At 35.4% G+C, this 26,697-nt stretch overlaps 3 protein-coding genes across 9 annotated transcripts; 1 reads left to right on the forward strand and 2 right to left on the reverse strand.

Moving 5' to 3' along the window:
- Positions 1–1,170: 1,170 nt before the first annotated feature.
- LOC109092419 (FAST kinase domain-containing protein 2, mitochondrial) lies at positions 1,171–10,415 on the reverse strand. 3 transcript variants are annotated; one of them, XM_042716977.1, is made up of 13 exons: positions 10,277–10,415; positions 8,864–8,935; positions 8,078–8,729; positions 6,246–6,349; positions 6,056–6,164; positions 5,351–5,474; positions 5,123–5,262; positions 3,991–4,163; positions 3,692–3,855; positions 3,388–3,612; positions 1,973–2,057; positions 1,749–1,863; positions 1,171–1,522 (listed from the first exon to the last, which is right to left on the reverse strand). In XM_042716977.1, the coding sequence occupies exons 3-13, from the start codon at positions 8,675–8,677 to the stop codon at positions 1,394–1,396; spliced, it is 1,968 nt and encodes a 655-aa protein (XP_042572911.1). In that variant the 5' UTR covers positions 8,678–8,729; positions 8,864–8,935; positions 10,277–10,415; the 3' UTR covers positions 1,171–1,393. The 3 variants fall into 3 exon arrangements, with proteins under 3 accessions (XP_042572911.1, XP_042572913.1, XP_042572912.1); XM_042716979.1 differs by lacking the exon at positions 10,277–10,415 and adding an exon at positions 10,151–10,222; XM_042716978.1 differs by lacking the exon at positions 10,277–10,415 and adding an exon at positions 10,081–10,216.
- A 97-nt stretch (positions 10,416–10,512) lies between these two features.
- On the forward strand, positions 10,513–15,327 carry mdh1b (malate dehydrogenase 1B, NAD (soluble)). Of its 2 annotated transcripts, none has more exons than XM_042716980.1 (9): positions 10,513–10,632; positions 10,795–10,907; positions 11,004–11,138; positions 12,892–13,034; positions 13,122–13,636; positions 14,098–14,239; positions 14,489–14,664; positions 14,796–14,935; positions 15,085–15,327. In XM_042716980.1, exons 1-9 carry the CDS (start codon positions 10,611–10,613, stop codon positions 15,133–15,135), a joined length of 1,437 nt encoding a protein of 478 aa, XP_042572914.1. In that variant the 5' UTR covers positions 10,513–10,610; the 3' UTR covers positions 15,136–15,327. The 2 variants fall into 2 exon arrangements, with proteins under 2 accessions (XP_042572914.1, XP_042572915.1); XM_042716981.1 differs by having other exon boundaries at positions 13,146–13,636.
- A 2,030-nt stretch (positions 15,328–17,357) lies between these two features.
- On the reverse strand, positions 17,358–26,333 carry LOC109086350 (reticulophagy regulator 2-like). 4 transcript variants are annotated; one of them, XM_042716982.1, is made up of 9 exons: positions 25,906–26,333; positions 24,805–24,911; positions 24,028–24,058; positions 23,752–23,881; positions 23,258–23,342; positions 22,118–22,255; positions 21,493–21,581; positions 20,943–21,078; positions 17,358–20,355 (listed from the first exon to the last, which is right to left on the reverse strand). In XM_042716982.1, exons 1-9 carry the CDS (start codon positions 26,124–26,126, stop codon positions 19,607–19,609), a joined length of 1,686 nt encoding a protein of 561 aa, XP_042572916.1. In that variant the 5' UTR covers positions 26,127–26,333; the 3' UTR covers positions 17,358–19,606. The 4 variants fall into 4 exon arrangements, with proteins under 4 accessions (XP_042572916.1, XP_042572917.1, XP_042572918.1 ...); XM_042716983.1 differs by having other exon boundaries at positions 24,808–24,911; positions 25,906–26,324; XM_042716984.1 differs by having other exon boundaries at positions 17,358–20,352; positions 25,906–26,320.
- Positions 26,334–26,697: the final 364 nt, after the last annotated feature.

Below are 26,697 nucleotides of genomic sequence, written 5' to 3' on the forward strand. Positions count from 1 at the left end.
TGTCCAAGCACATTAATAGAGAGGTGAAGGGAAGGAAAAGATGTGGAAGTGTATAAGCAATAAGGATAACCGCACCCTGGAGAGGATTGTGAAACAAAACCCATTCAAAAATGTGGGGGAGATTCACAAAGAGTGGACTGCAGCTGGAGTCTTCAAGAACCATTACACACAGACGTATGCAAGACATGGGTTTCAGCTGTCGCATTCCTTGTGTCAAGCCACTCTTGAACAACAGACAGCGTCAGAAGCGTCTCCAGGGCTGAAGACAAAAAGGACTGGACTGCTGCTGAGTGGTCCGAAGTTATGTTCTCTGATGAAAGTAAATTTTGCATTTCCTTTGGAAATCAGGGTCCCAGAGTCTGGAGGAAGAGATGAGAGGCACACAATCCACATTTCTTGAGATCCAGTGTAAAGTTTCCACAGTCAGTGATGGTTTTCGGTGCCATGTCATCTGCTGGTGTTGGTCCACTGTGTTTTCTGAGGTCCAAGGTCAACACAGCCGTATACCAGGAAGTTTTAGAGCACTTCATGCTTCCTGCTGATGACCAACTTTATGGAGATGCAGATTTCATTTTCCAACAGGACTTAAGGACCATGTATCCCTGTTCTTAATTGGCCAGCAAACTCGCCTGATCTTAACCTGACCTTATTGTGAAGAGGAAGATGTGATATGGCAGACCCAAGAATGCAGAAGAGCTGAAGGCCACTATCAGAGCAACCTGGGCTCTCATAACACCTGAGCAGTGCCACAGACTGATCGACTCCATGCCACGCCGCATTGCTGCAGTAATTCAGGCAAAAGGAGCCCCAACTAAGTATTGAGTGCTGTACATGCTCATACTTTTCATTACCATACTTTTCAGTTGGCCAAGATTTCTAAAAATCCTTTCTTTGTATTGGTTTTAAGTAATATTCTAATTTTCTGAGATATTGAATTTGGGATTTTCCTTAGTTGTCAGTTAAAATCATCAAAATTAAAAGAAATAAACATATGATATATATTAGTCTGTGTGTAATGAATGAATACAATATACAAGTTTCACTTTTTGAATGGAATTAGTGAAATAAATCAACTTTTTGATGATATTCTAATTATATGACCAGCACCTGTATATCTCAATTTTGCTGAATTTAAAATAAAACCACTGAAATAAAACGCTGAAAAAAATGTCAAAAGTCAGCTTTTTATTATTAAAAAAATCACTTCATATTTATTCTTTCATTGATTTCAATCTCTCTGTGTTGGAGGAAGAATACATAGCTGTACAATATTGATATTATACATCAATAAATATTATGTGTCATGTATCCATCTCAGAATAAGATCAAAATGGCCTTCATGCATGAGGGGAAATGAAACCGCACAGAATCGCTCTCTTGGGAACAGTGAATTTCACTCTGTTTTTGGACTGTGGTTCTGTGTTTCCTGTGTTGCAGTGGATTCCTGTGCTGGAAAAATGAGCTTCTGGAGCATTTTAATCTTCTCTTCCTCAGTTTTAGAGTTGAGCTCAAGGACAGGAACCTAAACACATGAAATATGAGGAATATTATTGAGAATGCAAAATGGAAAACCAGAGATTAAATGGTTGGTTAAATCTCTCTTGTTGTTCATAACACCATATTATTTCTATGATACATCACTAAAAAACAGTGTCACTTCTATATTAAAAATACTGCACAAGGATAAGGTTTTGGTGGAATTATTTAGTGTATATCTGAGGAATTTAGAGGAAAAACTAAAACCTTACCAAAACAGGTTTATAACCAAGTTTTTCAAGATGGCGAAGTTTGATAACCAAGCTGGCTCTTGGATGTGTTGTGCCAAAGCAAAATGAAGTATGTGGGGCACAGACCACCGCAATCCTGAAATAAAGGACAAAGAGCAGCTCTTAAATATGTCTGCTAAACTACTTTCTAGCATTCAATATATCTAGGCTTGTGATTCTTCATATAAACATCCCAGCTGTTTTACCTTCGGGCACACTGAGGTGACCCAGAATCCTTTGCACTGAGGCCACAGGTTTCTTCTGTTTGAGGAGGCAGTGTAATCACACAGTCTAAAGCAAAGACAAGACAACTGTTCAAACAATATGCACACAGTCTGCTCCAACATGAACATATTTAACAGCCATAATGTGACATGTTTCTAAGTGAAACAAACTGTTCAGTGGGAAATGTAAGCACTATAAAATAGAAAAAGCTATAAAAAGCACTAGAAATATAGCACTTATATATCATTGCTCTTTTGTTGTTTTTGATTGCTTCCATTGTCCTCATTTGTAAGTCGCTTTGGATAAAAGCGTCTGCTAAATGACTAAATGTAAATGTAATGTAAATGTAATGTTAATGTAGGCAGGGATTTGATTTATCCATCAGTTTTGATTGATCATGCAAAATACGGTATATTAGCTTATTAATTTATATGATCATATTATTATATTGATGTTACGTAATTAATATATAATGTTAATTATAAAAAAAAACTTATTGTTTTATGATTTGTTTATAATTTATGTGTAATTTATTTCTATTCTATTCTGTTTTATTAACATTTAATTGTTGATCATTCTTATTTTATTCTATTCTATTTTTAACCATTTACCATTTTATTATAAACATTTTTTTTTCTATTTTATTTTGGTTGCTTGTATTTTGTGTCCAGAACTTGTTTAAAGTAGCTTGTAAAGCATTTTGCATTGTATTTGACATCTTAATGGTGCTAAAACTCTTTTTTTTTATTATGCAAAATATAAGTTCTCATTTTTAATCTCAAGTCAATTTGACTTGGAAATGTTTGCTTGAGATTTTTTTTTTTCATCACTTGTAAAATACTTTAAATTTCATTGGTTTTGTTTGAAAGGTGCTATATATATAAAGTTTGATTGCTTGATTTATATAATTCTATTAAATATGAAGGAGTAATGATGCTGAAAATTCAGCTTTGTCATCTCAGGAATAAATTCCATTCCAAAACACACAAAAAAAACAGTTATTTTAAAATGTAATTACATTTCACAATACTGTTTTACTTAATTTTTAATCAAATAAATGCAGGTTTGTTGAGCATAAGAGACTTCTTTCAGAAACATTTAAAAAATCTTTTCGATTTTTATTATGCAAATTATTATTTTTTTTTGTTTGTTTTGTTTTTAATCTTTTCATTTTGGGGTAAACTTGACCTGGCTGTGTTTTCTCACAGTTTGTTACTCTAAAAGCACTAGATTTGTTTGAAATGTGTGACATAAATAAGGGTTGATAAACATTATTAAATTCATATGAAATGAACTCGACTTCCTTGCTGTGGTTTAATTAATTAATACCATTTTAACACTAAGCTTGAAATTATAATAAACAGAAAGCTGCACAGGAACATGACGTTCATCTCACCAATGAAATAAATGCTCTCCCCCCACACACTGTCCTGAACAGCATCTTTTCCCACAATGCTCCTGACTGCACTGAGCACTTCCTGGTTGGCTGTGACCGCAGGAGCAGGAACTGAGATGTGCAGGTCTGGGACAGAGGTCAGGGAGGGCGGCAGCTGAGGTTTATCCAGTCGCAAACACAGATCCAACATGTGCAGCCACCTCTGGATCTTATCCGACTGTTTGCCTGCGAGGGCACACGAACTGATCACAGCTCAAGTGTGATGGTTTAAGAATGCAGGAAGAGGAAAGGTGGAGACACTAACCTTTCTCTAGGAGCTGGTCCAGTGTGTCCTTCTGTAGCAGTTTCTCCAGTGGGGTTTGGGGGAAGTGCTCCAGCAATCCCAGACAGTGGATGGCTTTCAACAGGTCTGTGGGAGACATCTTTGGAAGGTAGGACTCTAAGACCATTGTTACACTGGCCAGAAACCTAATTAAAAAGCAGCAAGTGCTAACAGTAAATATTCTGATAAAATATGGATTTTAATTGTAAAATGATGTGCAACATTTGAAAATCTTCCCAACACCAAATGGTAAGTGATTAAGAATCAGAACAGCAGCTTACTGTGTTCTTTTCTCTTTCAGGTCGTGATTGAGGAGCGAAAAGACTTTTAAAACAGAAAGAAGGTCTTTCAGGGTCAGACTTTCGGACTTCTGAATGATTCTCTCTGCAAATGCATCCAACAAGACCACAGGTCTGAACAAAAGATTCTCAAATGTTACTAGAAAGAGAATCACCTGGAAAACATAAAAAACTAATTAATAAAGAACATAAAACAATCCTCCACAGTTTACTGCTCTGAAGCTGATTATGCAGTTCATCGTAGACCACTAGTAATGACACCGTAATGAATATATTCAGGCCAATAATAGCACATTATTTTTATTATGGAAAGTAACTGAATTGATGGTTGATAACATGCATCGGTTGGTAAGATTTTTTTAATGCTTTTAGAAAAAGAAGTCTCTTATGCTCACCAAGACTGCATTTATTTAATCAAAAATACAGAAAAAAAAAAAACGTAATATTGTGAAATATTATTACAACTTAAAATATCAGTTTTCTATTTTAATATATTTAAAAAAATATTATTTATTTCTGTGATGCAAAGCTGAATTTTTAGCATCATTACTTCAGTTTTTAGTGTCACATGATCCTTCAGAAATTATTCTAATATGCAGCTCAAGAAACTATTCTTATTATTAATGTTTTTTTCAGGATCTTTTGTAACATTATAAATACTTTTTGAGTGTAATTGCTGAATAAAAGTATTAAATTCATAATCAAAATCAATCATACTGACATCAAACTTCTGAAGTGTATGCTGTTTATCTATTAAAAAATACTATTACTACTAAATAAACTAAAATAAATAATACATTTCAAGTGAAATTAGGCATTGTTTTTTTTTTTGTTCCTTTTAATACAAATCTACTATATTCTATTCAAAGAAAAGTCAATGTGCAAAAAAAAAAAAAAAAAAAAAAAAATGGCCAATTGTTTGGTACATTTATAACCTGGCATAGAAAAATATTTTGTTTCAATTGTAACAATAAGTTTTAATACTGCATGTATACATCATCTAATAAAAATGTGAGTGGTGCTCAACTCACCACCACACAAAATACTGTGCACTCCTCTTTTAACATGAACATGGATCAGTTTAACTGAAGTCATAGATCAGTAGATATCGCACCTGTTTGTTGGACCACATATCAAATGTGTTGGCCATGTACTCCGAGATGGAGCTGAAGAGCGTGTAGTTCCTGTAGTGAAGCTCATGGCAGGACTTCAGTACTGAAAGAAGTCTATTGAAGGGAAATTCATGCACGTTTTCTGCAGGAAGAAGAAATGAGAAGTAATGTGAAAGTCATAGGTCTTGACTCACTCATTCTAACTGTTTAGGGATCCCGCTCATTCTCACCAGCTATCTTCTTGCTGCAGACATCCAGCAGAGGTTTGAAGTTCAGGCCCATGGCAGCCAGGCTGGAGAACATGTACTGGGTGTTGGGTGGACTAAACCCATCTGCCAATGACAGAGCTTTGTTCTGAGGGAGAACAGACCAGCCACTACTTCATTCGGACATCTGTATATGTGGATTTATTTTACAAATGGCAATAAAGCCTTGAAGAGTGTTACAAACTCAGCATCATCATTTCTCCTTTGATAGATGTATACAAGGGTGACATGTCATGTTTTTTTTGTGCTTTGTTTTTTCAGTTCATAATATAAGCAATTTTATGTTGCATAAATAAATATTTAGACATCATGGTCATAAAAAATTTTAGGAGTAAAATACAATATTGAGAATATAATGTGAGTTACAATACTAAGAATTTAAATATAAAAATGTATAAAGTTAATTAAACTGTAAAATTATTAATAAGAATTGTAACAACAGTCGTTAAGGAAAATAAATAATCTCAATGATGCAAAAAAATAAAAAATAAAAAAATCATCTGCAATGATGCAAAATATCATTTCTTGATATTATCCTTTTGATTCGAGTAAATTTGACCTGGGCATGTTTTTATGTGCTTTAAACAAAGAAAATTAACTGAGAATCCATCAGATTGTACATTCGATACATTTTAGGTGATATACATAATAAATCAATTGTAATCTAACCGCCAGCTCTTTCTTCAGAAGTATCGGAGAGGTTTTTCCCACCGCGCGCATCATGCTCTGCAGAACAACAACATTCTGGATCTCAGGAATATGATCCTTCAGCAACAACCTTCCAAAATCAGAACACAAACTGATGAAAACATACACACAGATGTTTCATTTCATACTTGGGCTGTAATCATTTTCAAACCTTAAAGCCTCTCTCAGGGCCTGAACGTTCCTACTGTTTTCCATCTCACGAATACAGGAAGCCAACACCGAAAGAGACCTTATATCGAACTGATTCAGCCGCTCCTGCACGGGGCACAGAAAAAAACAAGGTCCGTTCAGCAAATACTTCATAAACACATGAACTTAAATACAACAGAAATAAGATACACTGAATTAAAGTAGCAGTATTAGCTCTTCTATAAGAAGAAAGAATTACTTGAAAATGGATACTCTTAAAGGGATAGTTCACCCAAAATTGAAAATTCTGTCATTATTGCTCACCCTTGTGTCGTTCCAAACCCGTAAGACCTTCGTTCGTCTTCGGAACACAAATTAAGATATTTTTGATGCATTCCGAGAGCTCCCACAGACAGCAAGAAACCTAACACAATCAAGGCTCAGAAACATAGAAAGGAGTCAGTGGTTCAACCTTAATTTTACAAAGCTGCGAGAATACTTTTTTGCGAGCAAAAAAACCCAAAAAACTAAAATAACGACTTTATTCAACAATTACTCTCCTCCGCATCACACTATAGCACCATTCTGGAGTGTATCACATATGTAGAAAATGTATCTGTGTCAGCAGCACCTCACGTGGATACACGGTTTTCATTGTTTATGCTTTTATCTGAACATAAACAATGTATCCACACATAAGTTTTATAAATATGTGATACTCTCCAAAATGGCGCTATAGGGTGACATGGAGGAGATGAATTGTTGAATAAAGTCGTTATTTTTGTTTTCTTTGCACACAAAAAGTATTCTAGTAGCTTCATAAAATTACGGTTGAACCACTGATGTCACATGGATGATCTTAACGATCTCCGTTCTACGTTTCTGAGCCTTGATTGAGTTAGAATCCTTGCTGTCTGTGGAGGGTCAGAGAGCTCTCGGAATTCATCAAAAAAATCTTCATTTGTGTTCCGAAGACGAACGAAGGTCTTACAGGTTTGGAACGACACGAGGGTGAGTAATTAATGACAGAATTTTCATTTTTGGGTGAACTATCCCTTTAAGAATATACTAACCACAGACACAGAATTGTGAAAGTTATGATTTCAAGTATTAAAGTATATAAATGTTTTTTATAATATGTAAAATAAGTATATGAAGAGTTCAGATGCAAAATCCTCCAAGTGTCGTTTGAAATTTTCTTCTAAAATGAAATTTTTTTTTTTCAGGCTGCTAAGAGTAGCTTCAGTAGTTTCACTGTAATGGCAATGAAACGGTTCTTTTCATATATATATATATATATATATATATATATTAACATTTCTTATTATTATCAATGTTGAAAGGTGTTATGCTGCATATTTTTGTGGAAACATTATCATTTAAACCTTTGGGGTCAATAAGATTAAAAAAAGAAAAGGAAAAAAAACATGGAAAAAAAGAATATTTAATTCAGCACAGACTCATTAAATTTATCTGAAGTGTTTATTATTTTACACAACATTTCTATCTCCAGTTCTTTTTAACTTTCTATTCATCAAAGAACCTGAAAAAAAAAAAACACAGTTTAAACTAAAATGAATAGGCAAAAACGTTTTCTGTCTATATTGATAATAATAAGAACCATTATTAACTGAGCACCGATAATAATTGAGCGGCAAATCAGATTATAAGATTTAAAAAAATTATTATTAAATTATTCCAAACTTTCTATAAATCTACTTATACAATTCAATATATATTTTTTTAACTATTACAGCATCCAAGATTGAGATTTAATGTGTGAATTAATGAATATGTGAAGATTGATATTTTCAGCAGAGGACAAAGTGATCAGATTCTCAGGCCTTCGCTCACCTGTGTGACACGCAGCAGCGTCTGCACAACACGTGTGTTTTGTGGAACTCTCAGGTTGACGATGGCCAGCAGACTGTAGGCCAGATCGTCGCTCCTCATGCGCCAGGCGTCAGTCACGGCGCGTTCACAGACCTCCTCAAACACCGGGTGCTCAAACATCAGCTGCAGCTCACAGCGCCGCTGCTCGTCCGTCATCCTCTTTGAGCTCTCCCACATGCGCGAGAAGATGCTGCTGAGGTGCTGCTGCGACGCTGGGAACCGCTTCAACGTGTCCAGCACATCCGTGGGGCACGAACAGTTCTGCAAATGCGTGTAGAAAGGAGTCCTCTCTGCTTGATCCGAGAGTTCGCTGGTCTCTGGAGAGGCAGCAGCTTGTTTAATCTGAACATTAAGAACTTCTTCTCCACTCTGACAGTAATACCGCACTGGTTTTAATGCGGGTCCTTGTCTGCTTCTTCTCCCCAGCTGAGATGACACAGCAAAGCTTCTGCTTTTATAACATAAAGACGTCTGTGTCCAGATAAAAGAGTCACATTTCCACAGTGGCGTGGATCTCAGAGCACATCGGAGCACGTCCAAACCTGATTTATACATGCTCATGTTATCGTCACAAAGCACGGGTGACTCTCCAAAGCTTCAGACAAAGTTTAACCTGCCGCAACAAATGAAAAAGTTAAACAGAAACCTCTGCACTTACTACAGTTTGTGTTACTACTGTAAAATCATCATTAAAAAATTAGTTATTTCGGCTCAATTGTAGTGTATTGTGGCTGAAACTGATCTTACCGTTCATTAGTTTTATGTGCTCTCATTGCATTCGACAGGGTCACAGGTTGGATGCAAGATCTTGATATTTTACTAGAATCAGAAAAACCCAGAATTAAATACATATTTGTATGCACTTATCTGCATGCCTTATTAATAATCAATGTAATATATATATATATATATTTACACTACCGGTCAAAAGTTTGGGATCAGAACGGTTTTGAATGTTTCTTACAGGAGTTTCTTATGCTCATCAAGGCTGCATTTATATGATTAAAAATACAGGAAAAAATAAAATATTGTGAAATATTTTTATGATGTAAAATAAAGTTTTTCTATGTTAATATGCATTAAAATCTAATTTATTGCTGTGATGCGCAGCTGATTTTTCAGCCTCATTATTCCAGTGTCACATGATCTTCAGAAATCATTCTTATATGATGAGTTATGATCACTGCTGGAAACTGTTGTGCTGCTTAATATTTTTTGGAAGCTGTGATACTTTTTTTTCGGGATTCTTTGATGAATAAAAACTTAAAAAGAAGAGCATTTATTTAAAATAGAAATCTTTTTTAACAATATACACTACCATTCAAAAGTTTGGGGGTCAATACATTTTTTATTCTTTCTTTTTTTGAAAGAAATTAACTTTCATTCAGCAAGGACGTGTTAAATTGATAAGAAGTGATGTCAAAGATTTATATCGTTAGAAAAGATTTATATTTTAAATAATTGCTGTTCTTTTTCACTTTTCATTCATCAAAGAATCCTGAAAAAAGTATCGCAGTTTCCAAAAAAATATTTGGCAGTACAACTGTTGCCAACATTGATAATAAATCAGCATATTGGAATGATTTCTGAAGGATCATGTGACCCTTTATACTGGCGTAATGGCTGATTTAAATTCAGCTTTGCATCACAGAAATAAATGATATTTTAAAGGATCTTAAAATAGAAAACATTATTTCATATTGTAATAACATTTTGCCAGATTACTGTTTTTTTTTCTGTATTTTTGATCAAATAAATGCAGGCCTGATGAGCATAAGAGACTTTTTAAAAAAAACATTACAAGTCTTATGCCTTATTTGTTATTTTCAGCATGTTTCCGTATATTATTGTATCGTGATTAGCCACAATACTTTTTTTAACCATAATAAACAGACGCATTTACGCACTGAACTTAAACTAAAAATGTTTAAATTAGCAAAAGGCATATAATAATTAATACATACATTTTAGGCCTACTCGTGAAAAGAGCATCAGAGTTGCGCGTATTTTGTCTGCATGTCCTCGCACACAAACCTTGAAGAAAAGCGCCACTGTAGCTGTATAACCCGTGCAGTGTTTACATGTTTGCGGTTAATTATGGCCCAGACAGTCATTTTAAGGATCTCGTATACTTTAATGCTCACAATATAAGGCTCTTACCCTTCATTTGCTGTCTTCTTCACGTGTGCAAAGCTCTCACTGTGAGCGCAGCCCAGACAGAAACAGCGAGCGCACGATTACTGCCTCACAATAGTTCCGCGTGTACTATCCACAAGCTATATTAGTTTTTAAAAAAAGAAATGCCATAAAAATAGTCAAATAAACACCAGTATAACTTGTTTAATTAATTAAATATGTACAATTTTATTTTGGGACAATTTAGTAGAGATTCAAAAACGAACGCGAAATCCGAACTGTTTCCTCTGACGAGCCTCTTTATGCGGAACACACACGGTTACCTAGCAACCGCGGACGCGCTTGTGAATGGAAAAACATGGCAAAGTTTGTTCTTGCAGGTCTGTCTTTCTGTCTGTTTGGAAACTGTAAGCTGCATTTTAGCCGTCTTTGTATATATATATATTTCTAGCAAAACCCCTACAGTATTTAGATGTGTGTGGTCCTTCGTGTCAGAGTCGACATCATTATTTTAATGCTTTAACGTGATCTGCGTTTCTCAGGAAAGGCTGATTGTCCTTATTACGCAAAGGCTGAGCTTCTGGCTGATGTGCTGCAAAGAAACCTGCCTGATTTTCACATTCACAAGATCTGTGTGCACCCCAGTGACTGGGAGGTGAAGCTGGAGCTCTTTCATAATTTGCACACAGTCACAAGCTTCATGTTCGTTTGATATGTATTTTATTCATACTGAAGCACTGTTTCTGTGTAGAAATGGTTGGAGGACGCCTGTGCATGTAATGGCTGGGAGCATTCACGCTCTCCTGTCGTGTGGAGAGAGCTGACTGATCGTGGAGGGAAAGGCCTACTGCTCGGAGGCTTCAGTGATTTCCTTGAACATGCTCAGGTTTGCACGGGATACTGAAATAAAACAGAATCTATTTATCTAAAAGTAATCAGGAAAATGTAAGAGCTTACCTCTGCAGAAAATACAGTATAAATAAGGGGTTTCCTCTCTTTTTTATAGCTGTTTTGTGGGACAACTCTATTGCATGTCTAAAAAATGTAGTAACCCACCCAGAACACTGAATGCATGCTTCAAAACCGAGTTATTATGTCAGTACATTGGCTAATGCCACCAAAATGAAGTGTTTTGCCATCGTGTGAGCCACACTAGTTACAATGTTCAATTGTTTTGGTACCATGTCAAATAAATCTGGAAATTTTTCTTATATATATATATATATATATATATATATATATATATATATATATATATATATATATATATATATATATATATATATGTGCACATTAAAAAACAAATCTACTTTTTTGTTGACATTGTTGTCTAGCTGAGTGCTATAAACATTAGGGATTTTAACAGCAGGTAAAAGTTTCCTATGAAAAGTCAATGTTGTAGTCAAGATTTGTATGTATACAGTACATTTACTTACATTCCATGTCATAGATATTTATGAAGTATACATGTATGTCAGACAGATTTTGACCATGTTGCATTTATCACATGATCAATTATTACAGAATTAAGGGGGAGACACTGCAGGCAAAAAAATAGTTTTTTTTTTCATGCAGTTGTCAATATTTAGATTTTGGGCTTTTTGGCTTTTCATAAAGTGTTTTTTCAGACTTATGGAAAGAAAACATCCAAAACACAGTGTTAAGTGTTTCTTTTATAGCACTTTATCTATTTGTGTCGATAGATTTCAATTACAATACATATTTTTAAAGGCCGTTTTCTCAAAATGAGTTTTTTCACCAACTCTGAGCCAGAAATCTCCACTTCAGTGGCACTTACACACACCGAACTTTACGTATTTATTCCTGTCTATATTCTGAAGGTTTTTACAGAGGGATTTGTTCATATATAATTTTATTCACCCCAACAATTTATTGTTTTCTAGCAGTTCAAAGTATTTTCTGAATTATGGAGTGACAAAAAGAGATACCCAGAATTCCTTCTGTAAAAACATTTGACTCTAATATGTCAAAAAAATTAAACAAGAATTTTGAAACTGACTTCATCCAGTGTTCAGATTTTTGTACTAGAAATTTATGCAAATTAGCGCATATTTCATTAAATAATGCCACATTTGCATATTTAAATATAACATTTTAGAAAACTTGTAATACAAAAAATGTTTGCAATTATCAGTGTAATCAATCAACTTGGTAAGTAAGGTGATAACTATTAGTTAATTTTTTTACCCTATTCACCTGCAGTGTCTCATCTTAAGAGAACAAAAAACATACATTAATTAATGCATATACATACATATATAAATCTAAATAAAACTAGAAAAGAATCTGTCTCCTTGAAGTAATGGGCATCAAAATTTTATAAAAAGATTTGGGTTTCATTCTGACTCCGAATTGAATTGTCTCATGATTGAGAGACATCAGCTTCCCATTTCAAAGTTCTTTTTTTTATTCCGGCTCTAAATTAGTGCAATATATTAATTTAAGACAAAATTTAAAAATAAGTCCTATCATTGTAGATCATATTGACCTAAACTGCTACTACATTTAATCAGAAACGGATCAGTGACATTGCCCAGAGACCAGTGCAACATGGGATTTAATTTAGATATTGCATGTGAAGATTATTACTTTTGTACTTTTGTACTTTTCTCCTGCAGGGTTACTATGGCATCACCTCAGATATGAACTCTGATCTGATGCTAAAAATTTCAGCCGAGAACCGACAAACTAAAGAGCTGTGTATAGAGGAGGAAATCCACCGACACATGTCTCTCAGACCTCTGCACATCTGGATCAGCAGGTGAACATGTTTTATCAGGACCTTTTGTCTTAATATTTTCTTATGGCTACGATGCATTACATTTAAGCTGACAAAACTCTGTTTCAGTGCTCTGAACCCCATCTGCTATAGCCTCATTCCTCAGTTGTTCTCCCCGGGGCTGTTTCCAGGTCTCCCCACCTTCAGCCTTCACCTCATGGATGCTGGCGGCTCTGAGGAAATGCTACAAGGACTCAAGATGGAAACAGAAGACCTCGCCCTACATCAGCTGCATGAAGTCACTGTCCATTCAGACCAGACACAGGCATTTCAGGAAGCCCACTTCATCATTTTTCTGGATGACCTGCAGCCTGCGTGTGAGAGTAATGATGTGCAGGATGACAAGGACCACATGGTGAGCCAGGTGGCAGAACGCTTTCGTTGCTATGGGCAACTCATCGAGGCAAATGCACAAAAAGACGTAAGAGTGATAATAGCAGGAGACTCCTTTGTTAATCTGAAGTGCTCACTGTTAATTGAGAACACACCCTCTGTTGACCCACACAACTTTATGGCAATGACAACTCAACTAGAATACGAGGCGAAAACTCAACTTGCGCAGAAGTTGTCAGTGAAAACTGCAGGTAAAATAGTAGTTTTTTATTATCAGTGTAAATATGAGTTCAAATATTTAATTGCAATAAAATCTGAAATTCAGTTCAGTTAGAAGCATTTTGAAATTATTTATAATTATTCATATATATATATCTGCTTTTATTATATTATATCATTTGTATTATATTGTATTTTTATATTTTATATAAACTTTTATATTTTATATAAATGTTATAATTTTATATAAATTTTTATAATTTTATTTTATATTATTTTTTATTATTTTAATAATTTAATTATTGATTAAAGTTATTATAATAATAATATACTTTAATAATAATCATTGTATGGGTAAATTATTAAATAATTTATTAAAATACTTTTAAAAAAATTATTGTAATCACTTATTTATTTAATTATTTGTTTGATTGTTTATTTTCCTGTCTTTCGATGTCTATGCTTCAATCTTCCCTTTTTATTATATTTGCAGACATCACTAATGTCATTGTATGGGGAAACATCAGTGGCAGTTTCCATATTGACCTACAGAGGGCGAAGGTGTTCAGATGTGATGGCGCAATTTGGGGACCAGATGGTTTTTCTCAGCAAGTCATGGAAATGATTTACGATTGGTAAATATCATTGTGGTGCATGAATCATTTAAACCATATGGCTCTTTCATGAGCCATATTGCTCTATCATGCAATTCCATTTATGAGTCATTATAAAGGGCATCAGTACATAAAAAATCTGACATAACATGGTTAAATTAAATTGCCATCTTCAATTACATCACACATGCATGTTCCAAACATATCATAAATAGTCTAAATGCATGTTTTATTTGCTACTCATGTAATTATACATGTTTTTATGTATAAGAAATGGCTGCAGACAGATTTTATGAGTTTAGTGCATAAACACCGTACCACAATTTCATCAAAGACCAACAAAGCCACAGCAATATCTACAACAAATGGAATAATGACCATTTTAAAGGCCTGGAATAATGATGCATCTCCAGAGGACGTCTTCTCATTGGGTGTAATTAGTACAGGCAAGGCTATCTGAATCATTCTCAAACATGAAACAAATATGGCTATCTACAGTATATACTGTATAAAGTATATTTTATAGTTAATTTATATGACACGTGCATGAGCATGACTGACTTCTGTAAATCTGCAGGGCAGTTTGGGATTCCAGCAGGTTTGGTGTTTTCTGTGCCTGTGAGCTTCAGGGATGGCTGCTGGTCAGTGCGCTCGGATGTTACTGTGACAGATGAGTTGAGGCAAAAACTTAACGCTTGTGCTGATGAACTTAAAATGGTAAGTGCATAAAGTGAAAAAATGTTAAATGACATTGTAACGTTATTCTGTCAGAATACAAACTTTAAAAACAATCAGAAAACACATGCTCGGCTTTGATAAGATTGCAATGGTTAATCAGTGTTGTTTAATGCATTTATTTGCTTTAGGAGAGAGACATTGCTGCTCGAATACTGAAGATGCATGACAGACTTCAATGACTCGCTCCTTCAGTAACAGACACATCATTATTCTAATCAGAAGACTTTTTAAAGCTATATATGTTTTAGTTAGCATCTGAATGTTTCAAATGACAAGTGTGATGACCTTGGCATATAAAAATGTTCAGCTCAATTCATGAAAATTTACAGAATGTGGGAGTATTGGATGGTAAACACAATTTTTGAAACGTATCTTTTGTTCCTCTTTTCTAAGTCGTTTTTGTTAAAATCATCTGCTAAATGCATAAATGTAAACATACATTTCTCAGAAAAAAAGGTACAAAAGCTGTCACCGGGGCAGTACCTTTTCAAAAGGTACAAGTATGTACCAATAAGGTACTAATATGTACCATTAAAGTTCTTATATGCACCCTTTAGGGGTTAATAAGGTACAGAAAAGTTACTGCATCAGTGACAGCTTTTGTAGCTTTTTTTCTGAGAGTGTATGAGAGGACTTCAAGTCAAAAATGTTGAAAACCACTGGATTACAGGAATAGATGTTTTGTGTTTTAAGTCTTTACCTGTGCAAACCTTGCCGCTACCCACTGGAAGAAAAACAAATCGTTAAAGAAACAGAAAAGGTACTGGTAACTTTCTAATTTTTAGTTCACAGTATTTCCATTAATTCTAAAATCAACATCATAATACAATGCGTACTTTGCTGAAAAACAAAAGCTAAAAAGTTCTTCATATTTGAAACTGTAAAATGTGTTTCTTGTTTTTGATGCCAGGGCATTGCTGCGCTCTTTCTAAGGTGTTCTGAGAGTTTTAGTTTGTTGCTATGGGGTTGCTAGGGTCACCTAGGTGGGTGCCCATGTTAAACAGACCTAGAAATCTTCTAAATGCAGCTTGAAAGCACCTTCCTTAAAAAGCATCTAGCAAGAACACTTACATGCCATTTTCCATTAATACCATAGACCTCTGTAATGTTTCCACCCTCAGAGGTTTATCGCATCCACTTATCGAGATTACAGTCACCTCTGACTATAAGCAGTGCGACCATCTGCCTTGGCTTCTGCTGCCAGCTCAGGCCTGAGGCTGTCGATACTGTAACGTTAGCTTACCTCACTAAGCCTTCGTCATGCCTGGCTTTCTCTCTCGCTGTTCTCTGAGCACAGAAACAGTCAGCAGATATTTAAAGCAAAACATAAGAAATCTGTAGTCTACATCATCCTGTTTCTTCCCCCAATGTCCACCGATTCTAAACACGGCAAAGAACCCTTGTTAATTTGCATATTGGATCCCGTTAAAATAGAGTTAATATCATTGCGGTTATCTTTGTAGTTATCATTCTGGCCTTAAAGAAATATTTCACACAAAAGTTAAAGTTTGCTGAAAATGTACCCCCCTCAGGCCATCCAAGATGTTGATGAGTTTGTTTCTTCATGGGAGCAAATTTGGATAAATGTAGCATTACATCATTTGCTCACCAATAAATCCTCTGCAGTGAATGGGTGCCGTCAGAATGAGAGCGATAAAAACATCACAATAATCCACACCACTCCAGTCCATCAGTTAACATCTTGTGAAGTGAAAAGCTGTGAGTTTATAAAAAAAAAAAAATCCAACAGCTGTTCTAACTTTAAACCATTGCTTTTTTGGTCAAAGTGAAGTGATCGCTTCCTCCAGTGAAAAACTCCATCCTCTGCTGTCCTCTCACATCAAAACTGTTTTGGACTTTTGGACTTGATCAGTGCATATTTCTTTCCTGATTCAGACAACATGGTTTTTTTTATTTTTTTTCTCACTAGAGGAAGCAATATTGATAGATGACTCACGGTTTAGCTGGAAACAACAGTTTGAAATTAAAAATGGATGGATTTATTACAAACACACAGCTTTTCACTTCAGTAGGCATTAATTGATGGACTTTATTAGATGTGTGAATTATTGTGATGTTTTTATCAGCTGTTTGGACTCTCATTCTGACGGCACCCATTCACTGCAGAGCATCCACTGGTGAGCCAATAATGTAAATTCCCCAGATCTGTTCTGAAACAAACTCATCTACATCTTGGATGGCCTGAGGGTGGACTATTCCTTTAAACCAGGAGAGTCTAATCCCGCGATAGTTCACAATTTACAAATCAGTTTAATTCAGTGAAAACAATCCCTGTTTAAATGAACACAAAGCATTTGAAGTTGAAAACCAGCTTATGGGTGTATATTAAGAGATACATGGAGGTGCAAGTCAGAGTAACAAAATGACATTCAACAATACATTTTGGAGTTAAACGCTTTAAGTGCTTTTTTTTTTTTATAGATCATAAAGCAGTAACAGCATGAGCAAAACACAATCACTATAACACAAAGATCACCTCTCTGTAAATATCTGAAAACACAAATCTCTGCGGTCTGGATCAGATGTGTCAGTTTGTGGGTATGTACAGGAGAAGGGGCCAAACACAAAGCAAAAACACCAAGTCCTACTTCTAACCAAACAACAGATGCGACAAGCAGTTTGTTTTTCCACATTGAAACTAAAAATACAATCACAGCAACAGCAGAACATATTTGCAACTATGTGGCGCAGGATTTTAGACCAATCAGATTTTACAGTGGGTGGGGCTAAACAAAATTCTAATTAAAATAGATTTTTTTTTTTTTCACATTATGACTGGTTAGGACAGAGCGCAAGAATAACTTTAGAATTTAAAGGAATGTCAACCTGCCTCCAATCAATCTTCAATATTTCCCTTTAGTATGATTAATAATTGAAAAATATATATATTGGATCATAAAATCTTGTATTCTTTCAGTGTCACAGAAGTCGTCACTGAGATCTGACACTGAGATGAAGAGAAATGAATAATCAAATTCTTTTAAAATAATCCCAAATATGCTGTTAAGAGTTTCATGTTGTCAGTTCTAGAAACATCTTATTACAAACATCTTACAAAGATACATACAAATAAGGCTCAATCATTCTCTTAGGATTCCCCTCTTATATATGTCCATTTCAATTAAAAAAGGGAAAGTAATTCAGTCAAGCCCATGCACAAAATCTACCTACACTTCATAGTTTATCATGTAAACTGTATTTCAGGCAATCTGAAATTTTGAGCTCTTGATGTGATTTGTACAATGAAACTTACACTATCGTTCAAGAGTTTGGAGTCTGTAAGATTTCTGAATGTTTTTTTAACATAAAAAAAATTAGATCAAATTATTTAATGTTTTTTTATTTTAATGTATTTTCAAATGTAATGTATTGTCTTCAGAAATCATTCCTGTTTGCTGATTTGCTGCTCAAGGAGCATTTATTATTATTTTTAATGTTGAAACAGTTTGTCCTGCTTCATATTTTGTGGAAATTGTGATATTTTTGTCACAATTCTTTGACTATAAAGTTTAAAAGGACAGCATTTATTTAAAAAGAGAAAACTTTTAATAACTTTTATTCTTTCTGCATAAAAGTATTCATTCCTATAAAAAAAAAAAAAAAAAAAAAACACTTACTGACCCCAAACTCTTGAACAGCAGTATATTTGGCATGGCTATGAAAATCCAGAAGAAGTCTTGCAAATGTGCACACAAACAATACTTCAAAAGTGCAACCAATTATGATATATTGAGCCTGAATGTGAGATAAACTTCTATTGTTTTTTTTTGTTTGTTTTTTTTATATATGAATACAGGAGAGAAACATCAAGCACTAACAATGGGGAACTTTTCTGATAGCTAAAGTGTGCTACGCTGCATTCACAATCACCTTTGTGCGACAAAAGTACTTCACAGATTACATCCTCAAAAATCAGTAAATGGCACAGTCCAATATTGATCTCTAAAAATGATCTGATTTGCAATTGCAACGCGCTAAACTTTTTTCTTTCTTCTGTCTCCCAGAATATAAATCTTGCAGCTTTATTATTTGAGACGCATTTAATAGTAAACTAGTCTTCATAAATAAAACCATCCACTTTTTAGGAATATATTAGTTAAGCTATGATTATGAAAAGAAATCTTTAACATAACCAACTTTTCATTGAGGATTTGCAGTCATATCCTGCTCATCCTCTCTTTCCACACAAAACCTCCCAGCCCTACAAGCAAATAAAACTCAGCCCACATGGCTTCTTCCCATGACAGCGGTCAGCATGGGTTTGATGAACCAGAGGGCTCTTGTGTCGCAGACATGTGGTCTTTGTCAAAATATACATACAGTAAATGATTAAAACTAAGTCTATTTTAAACTGCTTCTGAAATCTGAGTGGCTGGATTTGAGGCTGAAGGCCATTTGGATCTGTCAAAAAAAAAAAAAAAAAAACTCATTACTGTCACTTTTAGGATTTGAGTTGGACATTCACCTGCTCAGGAAACAAAAGCCCACCAACAATCACAGTGATCTCACTCCCGAAAACAACAAAAAGGCATAGCTGACCGCAACATTCCCTTTTTTCATGAATCGTTTGTCAGTAATATGGTATCTACAAGGACTATAAATAAAATAAACAGTTTAGATGACATGAAGCTAGGAATCCTGCTGGTCTGGGTGCTGCTGGCTGCTTGGGGGCGTGTCTGTGGAAGCCCCGCCCACTTCCTGTCCATCAACAACACCAAGGCCCAACCCCTCATCCATTTGTTCCAGTTCGCTTTGGTCCAGAAGCTCAAAGTCCTCTTCCTCGGCGGGTACGAGCGTGACATCCGGTTGCTCTTCGGTGCTTGCTTCAGTGACATCAGCGTCCTCTTCTTCTGCGCTGGCTTCCTGGGTGGAAGGCGACTCGAGGGGCAATTCCATCGGGCAAGGAGGCGTTTCGGTGTGAAGAAAGGAAGCCATTGATGAGCCCTCATTGGTAGACCGCAACAGGGCTGAGAGAGTGTTCTGTACTACTGTAGAGATGGCCGTGCTCACTATCTCCTCGCTAAGGGCTTCCAGGGACCGAGCAGGTCTCGAAACGCCCGCGGCGGATCCCCCTCCCTCTTTTTCAGTACCCACAATGCTTTGGTCCACCCCCGCCGCTTGTCCGTGTCCATTGAAGTGCGAGTTGACAAAGTGGAGTGGAGATGCTAAGTGCTGGATGAGGCGGCTGGCCGGAGACAGCGGCTCCTCCTGGAGCTCAGATCTGGACGCTCCTGTCTGCTCAGACCCGAGAATGCGCAGCGGGAAATTGAACAGACCCGGTTCAATAGAAGGCAGCTCGTCCACCGACGGGAACTCTGCTAAGTCTCTAGAGAATGCCTCCTCCGGTTCACTGTGCATGCTGTGCTGATCCAGGTCTGCTGATGAAAACAGGTATTTTTTGAGTAAAAATAAAGTAGAAGGTGAAGGCTTTTTCAATGATCTAAGTACACTAAGTACAAACAGACCGCCTTGTTAGCAGAGGCTATTTACACTAACTCCGCCCACCAACGTGTGATTGGACTAGTCAAGACAACAAAATACTGCTTTCAAACGTCAGCTCCAGTGGCGTAGATGGTAAAACATGTGTAGTAGTGTTTTTGACGCGATCGACCCGGGTTTGAACCCGCCTTTGGCCAAACTTTTTTTCCTCCCTTTTCAAATCTCATATCGGAGGAATTAATTTCATTTTAAAATGTATTCAAATAGAAAACAGTTACTTTAAATTATAATATTATTATTACAGTTTTTACTGTATTTTTGATCAATAAATTCAGATAAGTATATAAAAAAATTCAAAACATTAAAAAAAAAAAAAAAATAGACTCCATGTAAATAATGTCTGTTGAATGTTTGTTATCTGTGGTACTGATCCAGTTCTTTTAATAAGTCTGACTAAACTACAATTTTATTTCTTTTTTAAATCTAGTTTTAAGACTTTCATGCATATAAAAAAAGCACTGAGCACCTTCAGAGACGTCTGTGAGCTGTGGTGTGGTGGCTCTGGACACAGAGAATCCTCCACTCTCCAGTATAGATGCCTCCTCGTCGGACAGCTCAGAGTCTGTGATGGCCATCGCCAGAGCCGTAGTCTTCACATCCACCTGATCACAGAACAAGCCAATCAGTGACTGGAATTACACTACTGTTCACTAAGATGTTTTTGGAAAGACATTAATACTTTTATTCAACAAGGATGCATTAAATAGATCAAGACATTTAAAATGTTACAAAAGATTTCTTTTTCAAATAAATGCTGTTATTTTGATTATTCTATTCATCAAAGAATCCTGATAATAAAAAATAAAAAAAGTATAAAAAAGCTGCACAGCTGCTTTCATTATTGATGATGTTTCTTGAGCAGCTAATCAGCATATTAGAATGATTTCTTAAGGGTCGTGTGACACTGAAGACTGGAGTAATGATGCTGAAAAAGGTTTAAATATAGAAAACAGCCAGATGGGGTACACCCCTCACCACCAAACATGAGACTAACCCCCCTGTATCAGGACACTCACAGTAGGGGCGAAACATGACAGCTCCTCCTCACTCTCGCTCTCTGTCTCTGCCCTCGGCTCATCACCCTCTTCCTGCTCCTTCTTCAGCTCTGCACACACACATTTACATTTACATTTAGCAGACGCTTTTATCCAAAGGGACTTGCACTGCATTCAGGCTATACATTTTTCATTTTATTATTTTTTTTACCAGTATGTGTGTTCCCTGGGAATCGAACCCACAACCTTTTGCGCTGCTAAGGCAATGCTCTACCACTGAGCCACAGGAACAAATTGGCAGAAAGAGCACATAATATATTGATATTGTATGCAGATAATTTTAGGGATTATTCATTCAGGTTCAAGCAGTAAACTTGTGCCAGGTTTCTGTAAAAAAAATGTTCTGTATCTAAAATGTCTTGACACCTGATTTCACTTTAAGCATGAACATAGGGGCAACAATTATCAAATTTATTATCAGCCATTACATAATAGTCTATAAAATAAAATTAGTGGTGTAAAATCTGTATATATAGGATTACACTTACCACTAATGTAAAAAGACAATATTGTGTTTATTTGGGGTTTTGAAAAATTGAAAAGTAAGGTTAGCAAGCTAGGACAGTAAATAAGACAACGCTCTCACTTCTCTTGTCGTGTTTGCGGTGCTGTGTGTCTCCTTTCATGCTGTAGTCAAGTTTCATCAGTATGGGCTCCAGTCCGGTGTACATTTTCTGGATCAGCTCATGGTAGACCACCAGCGGCCACAGCAGCACACTCAGCACTAATGCAGGACAGACAAAACACCATTAACCTCTGCATACAGTACTATTCAAATGTTTGGGGTTAGTAAGAGTTACTTTTTATAGGAATTATACTTTTACCCAACAAGGATGCATTTGATTGATCAAAAGTGACACATTAATGTTACAAAATAAACACTGTTCTTTTGAACTTCATATTTTTTTAAGAATCCTGGAAAATAAAATGTATCCACGGTTTTGAACATTGATAACAACAAGAAATGTTTCTTGAGCAGCAAATCAGTATATTAGAATGATTTCTGAAGCATCAGGTGACGCTGAAGACTGGAGAAATGATGCTGAAAATTCAGCTTTGGTCACAGGAATAAATTACATTTTAAAATACATTTATAAAGAAAACAGTTCATTTAAATTGTAACAATATTTCACAGTATTACTGTTTTTACTCTATATTTGATTAAAAAAAAGCATCCTTGGTGAGCATAAGAAGCTTTAAAAAACATTAACTCTTATTGACCCCAAAATTAAAATAAAACTTTTTGGTAAATTATTTTATGGTAAAATATGACCTGGATAGGTTCCCTATCTTTTTAAATTAAATTCACTAAAAAGGATAACAGAATATATATATATATATATATATATATATATATATATATATATATATATATATATATATATATATATATATATATATATATATATATATATATATATATATTTATTTATATATATATATATATATTTTTTTTACACCAGTTTGAATTGTTGTAGTATTTATTATGAACACATTTGTGTATTTAAATGTGCCTGCATTTTTAACCCAGCCAGGGAATATATTTTTCCTCTCTGGAGTGATATATTCATCTCTTTATTTTGCTTCTTTAATTCACAGCAATGCAAAATACAGCTGGAGTGTTATGTAAGTGCAGAGGTGGACTTGAGTTGTGTGTTGTGCAATTTGAGTAGCTGGTGCAAAAGGGGAGCGGAGTGTGTAAAAAGAATAAAACAAGTTTGCTCACATATGATGTAGGAGATCATTATCCCGGGAATGTAATGTCCAACCACGGCCAGGATGAAACATCCTGAACACATCATGATGCAGAACTGATGAGGAGAAACAGAACGATTCATCAGCAAACACTTTCCGGACATAAAATGTTTGGAGTCAGCAAAAAGTTTTTAATGAAGTCTCTTAAGCTCACCAAGGATGCATTTATTTGATCAAAAATACAATCAAAACCGTAATACTGGGAAATATTGTTACAATATTATTGTCTTTTTTCCCAGTGATGGTTAAGCTGAATTTTCAGCATCATTACTCCAGTCTTCAGTTGTCACATGATCTTCAGAAATCATTCTAATATGATCATTTGTTCAAGAAACACTTGTTATAAATAATGTTGAAAACAAATGTGCTGCTTCATATTACTGTAGAAAATATGATACATGATTTTTGTGTTATTCTGAAACACATTTCAAATATATTTAGCTGAAAGAATCTCTCTCTCCTCACCTTGCCGTGGTTTTGCTGTTTGTACTGAAGCATTTCTTGGATGTAAAGGCTGAAGATGAGGTAACTCTCGGCGAGATGATGGCTGAGCTCCTCGACGCTTAACAGACGTGGCTGATCAGTCAGCGCTTCTCTGTACAGTCAGGACAAAGATAATCTCATTTCATAAGGAAACCAACTTAGGATACAGCACAGGAAACAACTCTGAAAGTGAGCAGTGCAGACACATAAGGGACGGGGGTGCTGTTGAGACATGCTGAGATTACTGAAGACACATACCGCTCAAAGACTGACGCCTCAGGATGCCACACTGCAGAGAACACACGAGCACACAGTGAGAGAAACTATGAATGAATGGACCCCTGAATGTTCAAGAAATTCTCATAAAATATAAAAAATACATAATATGATGATAAAATTAAGCTAAATCATAAATCGATCCCTCCTTGTTTTGTGACAACACAGACATGTTTTACATGTTTCACCAAGGCTACATTTATTTAATGAAAAACAGTAATATTCTGAAATATTAGTATCATTTAAATCTACTGTACTATATTTTAAAATGTCATTTATTCCTGTGTAGCATTATAAATATCTTTATTGTCACTTTCAATTAATTTAATGTCTCTTTGATCAATAAATGTAATTTCTTTCAAAAAAAAAAAAACATTTAAAATTTCAGTTTTTAAATTGGATGCATATAGCTGGGTACTACTACTGGCATATGAATAATAATAATAAATAATAATAATAATAATTATATATATAGCATTCCTTAATATGTACATTTAGTGTAAAATGGTGTGTAAAACATGCCTTAATTGTTAAATCTACTTAACCATGACTGTTTTGAAATTGTGTTATTAAATTGAGAAATATACATTTCAGAGCAGATACATTTTGAGTAATGTATGAAGTATCCTCAAAATGCTGCAAAACACACAATATAAGCTATACATCAGCTATGATGCCCAGTCCTACGGTGTATACCCATGAACCGTATGTGCTGTTATGATTAAAATGCACAATACAGCTCATAGTTTGTGCATGCACTACCAGTGATCTGTGGCAGCCTGTCTTTCCATCTCTCCAGTAACGTCAGTCCAATGAGAGACACACTCAGGAGGAACAAGGGTCTCAAAGATGTGGAGGACAGGAACCTAAAACACACACACACACATCTGTTCAGACATCACAATCTGCTTCTAATCCAATTACAAAAACAACCTATGACTCATTCATATGACAATAATAATTCATGTTTGTCACGTCCCATATGGATATTTACCACAGTTTCTGAGTACTTACCAAAATGTAACTGTGATGTTATTTGTAAACAAAGGTAATGATAACATGGTAACCATTAATAACATTAATATTATGGAAAGATTTTTATATATACTATGTATATTCAACTATGTTCATATATACAGAATACACGCATACACATACAAACGGTGTCAGTTCCACAATAGTGTTTTTATACAGTAATACTATGGTGAAATAATTATACATATTTATGCGGTAATTCAAGATCTGTTTACAAAATTGCATGGTAACACCACAGGAAATGTCCAAAAACATACCACAATCATACTCCATGGTATTTACCCCTTACAAAAAAAAAGTACCTAGGTATGACCATGTTTTTGGAAATCAAGTTTTAAAACATATTCTTAAATCATGGAGTATTACTATGGTATATACCAAAGTACCATGGTATTTCTATCTGATACTATGACTGTAACGTTACATGCCATAGTACTTTTTGTCATGGTATGACACAGTAATCATATGATAACGTTAGTATTAAGGTAAGTACGTCCAAAAACCTGTAGTAATACCATGGTATTTCGATGTATACTACGGTAAAGTATCATCACCATGATATTCACATGGTCGCCCAAGAATACCATGGTATTATCCAAAACCATAGCACATGTCCGAAAAACAGTACCATAATGCTAAAGAGTATTATTCGCTAAGAGTAGCGAAGCTGCCACAAAAGCGACGCGGGAGAACTTCGACCTGAAGCGGCTACTAACGAGTAACGTTAACGTTAGATTAACTAGATTACTAACTAACTAACTAACGCACTGGTCAGGATTAACAGCGTCTCTTCCAAACGAGCAGCTTTATTCGCTCGGGTCTCACCAGAACAGCGTGTTGAGCGCCAGCGCGGCGATGATGCTGTGAAGCGGCCTCTCCCACACCAGCAGCCGCTGCGCGCAGAGCACCGCGGGCTCAAACTGCGACAGCCAGCCGCGCAGACGCTCCCGCAGCCGCCGCAGCTCCGGCGCATCCTCGCCGCCGCCGGGCGCGGGGAACCAGGCCTCCAGATCCGCCGAGGACACCGAGGCCCGTCTGCTCGCCATTACTTGTCCAGCGTTGTTTGTGTGTGTTGATGACGAGGTTTGGTCAGGAGAGGCTGGTCATGGATTATTAGAAAAAACAGAAACACACGGCGAATCTTACAGGCTCTCACTGAGTCACATGCTCAGTGTTTACTGCGCGCTTGGGTGACATCTGCTGGCTGCGCAACAAACACACGCTTATACAATTAAATCTGACATTTATTTGATTTATTTTTATTGACATATTTATATTAACAATTTCGTGCTGGGCAACGATTTGTCGCGATTAATCGCATCCAAAATAAAAGTTTTTGTTTAAATAATAATTTCATTTTTTTTTTTTTAAATTGAGATTTAGACATCAACTGAAAACTGAATAAATTAGCTTTCCATTGATATAATCTATTATTTTATGCAGATTGAAACGTTTAATGAGATTTTTATGTAACCTTACAATAAAATTGTATTTTATTCATTAAGCAAAATTTGTATTAAAATAATGATAATAATAATAATAATAATAATAATAATAATAATAATAATAATTTATATATATACACATATAATAAGCAGGTTTTTTTTTTTTTTACTT

Source organism: Cyprinus carpio, chromosome B1 (assembly GCF_018340385.1).
Source record: "Cyprinus carpio isolate SPL01 chromosome B1, ASM1834038v1, whole genome shotgun sequence".
Taxonomy (NCBI): domain Eukaryota; kingdom Metazoa; phylum Chordata; class Actinopteri; order Cypriniformes; family Cyprinidae; genus Cyprinus; species Cyprinus carpio.